General features: G+C 47.1%; 1 protein-coding gene across 1 annotated transcript in view; it reads right to left on the bottom strand.

Moving 5' to 3' along the window:
• The window catches only part of PIKFYVE (phosphoinositide kinase, FYVE-type zinc finger containing), a 91,595-nt gene that overhangs the window by 43,821 nt on the left and 45,432 nt on the right, over positions 1 to 2,342 (bottom strand). Inside the window, exons 18-20 of the mRNA XM_045296769.1 lie at positions 1,993 to 2,133; positions 913 to 1,039; positions 15 to 694 (exon numbers count right to left, since the gene is read on the bottom strand). Coding sequence (XP_045152704.1) covers positions 15 to 694; positions 913 to 1,039; positions 1,993 to 2,133 — 948 coding nt within the window. The remainder of the gene's footprint in view (positions 1 to 14; positions 695 to 912; positions 1,040 to 1,992; positions 2,134 to 2,342) is intronic.

Here is a 2,342-nt window from a genome sequence, read left to right as displayed (position 1 = left end):
ATGCACAGGATCACATCTTTCAGTTCTTGCTTGAAGGCCAGAGAGTAAGTCTGGCGTTTATCTTCAGAGGGAGCAACTTCCTGGGTGACATAGACTCCGCTGTCATCCTGGAGAGGGTCTCTAAAGGCTCGCGTCTGGCCCTTGGGGTCTTGGAGCTCATCAGTTGGCTGCTCACTGCCAACGACGGGCTGGCGGTCATCGATGTGGAGCGGCAGCAGTGACTCTGGCAGCGATGGAAAGATAGCGCAGGGGATCCCGGACAGGCATGCAGTCGCCACGCACTCCTGATGCTTCAAAGAGGCAACATCGAGTAGAAGACTCTTGTTCTCGTGGTCAGCCTTCTCAACCACAATCCTGGAGTCTGACAAACCGCTGTCTTCAGTGGGCAGAGCCTCGGGAGGCAGGTCAGGGTCCCGGGGGAGGGGACTTCCGCTGAACTGCTCTTGTGCAGCCCCTTCCTCACAGCATCCCTCAATCAGAGAGTGGAAGGAGGGGTGCTGGGTCAACGTGGGCGGCATAGCAAACTCATCCATAAGGAAGGAGATTTCTAGTTGGGAATGGTAGGCTACGCAGATCATAAATATGAGGATCTCCTTAACTCGGGCCAGCTCGTAGTCACAGCCCCCTCTCAGTTTGATAGTGCAGCCGAGGTGCTGTGGGCAGCCTTCGAAAAACATCAGCGTTTTGGTGTGTTCTGCAAATAAGCAAACAAAAAGTAAAGACCGCTGGGGTGGCAACACAGAAGTCCAGCCGGCCTTAGTTTACCCAGCTAACGCCCAGAAGGGAAAAGGCCTGTGTGTGATTAGTACCACAGGTGTCTGGGATCATTTCATACTGTTAGCAGGGATGTTCTTCTCACTGAGCACTGTGGTGCTAGAGTTAACTCACTGTGAAGTCTGCAGAGTCACTTACCACTAGGCAGCTGGAACATTTGCATATAAAATTTGTGACAAGTGCCCAGGTGTGGTTTTGTAAGCAGCTGGTCCATCGACATCACCAAATCGCCTTGGGTCATCCGGCTGATCCGATCTAACACTTGCTGCAGCACAGAGAAACATTGTGTTATAAAGCTAGACAGAATGAAATTCTTGGTACATTTTACCTGGACAAATAATGGAAGTTATTTCCAATAAATCCCCACACTAAAGTTTCCTGATTTGAACAATGACATAAAAATGCAGCTTAGATCTACACTTAGCTGCTTATTAATCAACGTGTCCACTAAGTAAACCATGCACCTATTAATAACACCGCCCGAAGGCACTGAATCATCACAAAATGGCACAAGTACTGTGTAAGGGGTGGCAAGGGGGACTAAAAAAAATCTCTTTTAGAATTGGCTTCCTTCTTTGAGATCTTTCAATGCCCTTGGATGGTAATTTTTTGCAAGGGAGAGAAAATTTTCTGCTAGTGCAATTCCCCAGACGGAATGAAAGATCAACAAATACAGCTAACTAGCTAATTGTATTATATATTTATGGTGGCCTAGTGGGTAATGCACTGGGCTGCTAACTGCAAGGTCAGTAGTTCAAAACTAGCAGCCACATGGCAGAAGAAAGATAAGGTCTCCCGCTCCCGTTAAGAGTCATCGTCTTGGACACGCACAGGACTTCAGAGTCCTAAGGGAGAAAGATGAGGCTTTCTACTCCCACAAAGAGTTGGTCTTGGAAACCCCAAGGGCAGTTCTGACCTGTCCTAAAGGGGCGCTGTGAACTGGAGTCCACCTGTAGCAGTGACTTTTGATGACATTTTGGTCTTGGAGGCCTGTTTAATGAGTGGCATCTAATCAATCCTACGTCTAGCCTGTGCCACTCCAGTCTTAAATGACAAAATAGCTGTCACTGTCTTGTTTTCTGTCCCACTTACAATATGGCACCAGCAGCGCAACAAAATAAATCAAAGATCCTTGTATCTCTGACATATGCGAACAAATGCAAACGCTGTGGGCAGCTTTTGGAAACTGGCATGAAATGTAGAAGTAGCAGCACTCACTGATTTTACATTAATGACCAAAGTAATGCCGTGCTCCAGCAGCATGTCCTGGGCAATCCGAGACACCGTTTTCTCAACTAGCACCAACGTGGGTCGAACATCCACTATTCGCTGAACATAATTCTTCAAGAATTCCCTTTCCTAAGTAAAATCAATCAGAAATGTCATATCCGGGTCAATTCAAGATCAAATCACTAAATTATCAGGAGAGTTTAACCATTAATATCAACCTCAGCCTAAATATGCATCATCCAGTAGTGAGTTAGTTAATTGTGCCAGCCTGGCCGATAATCACATGTGGGGCTAATTGAAAGGCGGAGGGATAAATGGGTGGTGAAGCCTCGCCTTTC

The sequence above is a fragment of the Echinops telfairi genome, unplaced genomic scaffold (assembly GCF_000313985.2).
Source record: "Echinops telfairi isolate 266 unplaced genomic scaffold, ASM31398v2 ScPeMD7_3;HRSCAF=10, whole genome shotgun sequence".
In the NCBI taxonomy this organism is placed as follows: domain Eukaryota; kingdom Metazoa; phylum Chordata; class Mammalia; order Afrosoricida; family Tenrecidae; genus Echinops; species Echinops telfairi.
The sequence above is the reverse complement of the archived record's forward strand: the minus strand, read 5'-3'. Positions and strand labels throughout refer to the sequence as shown.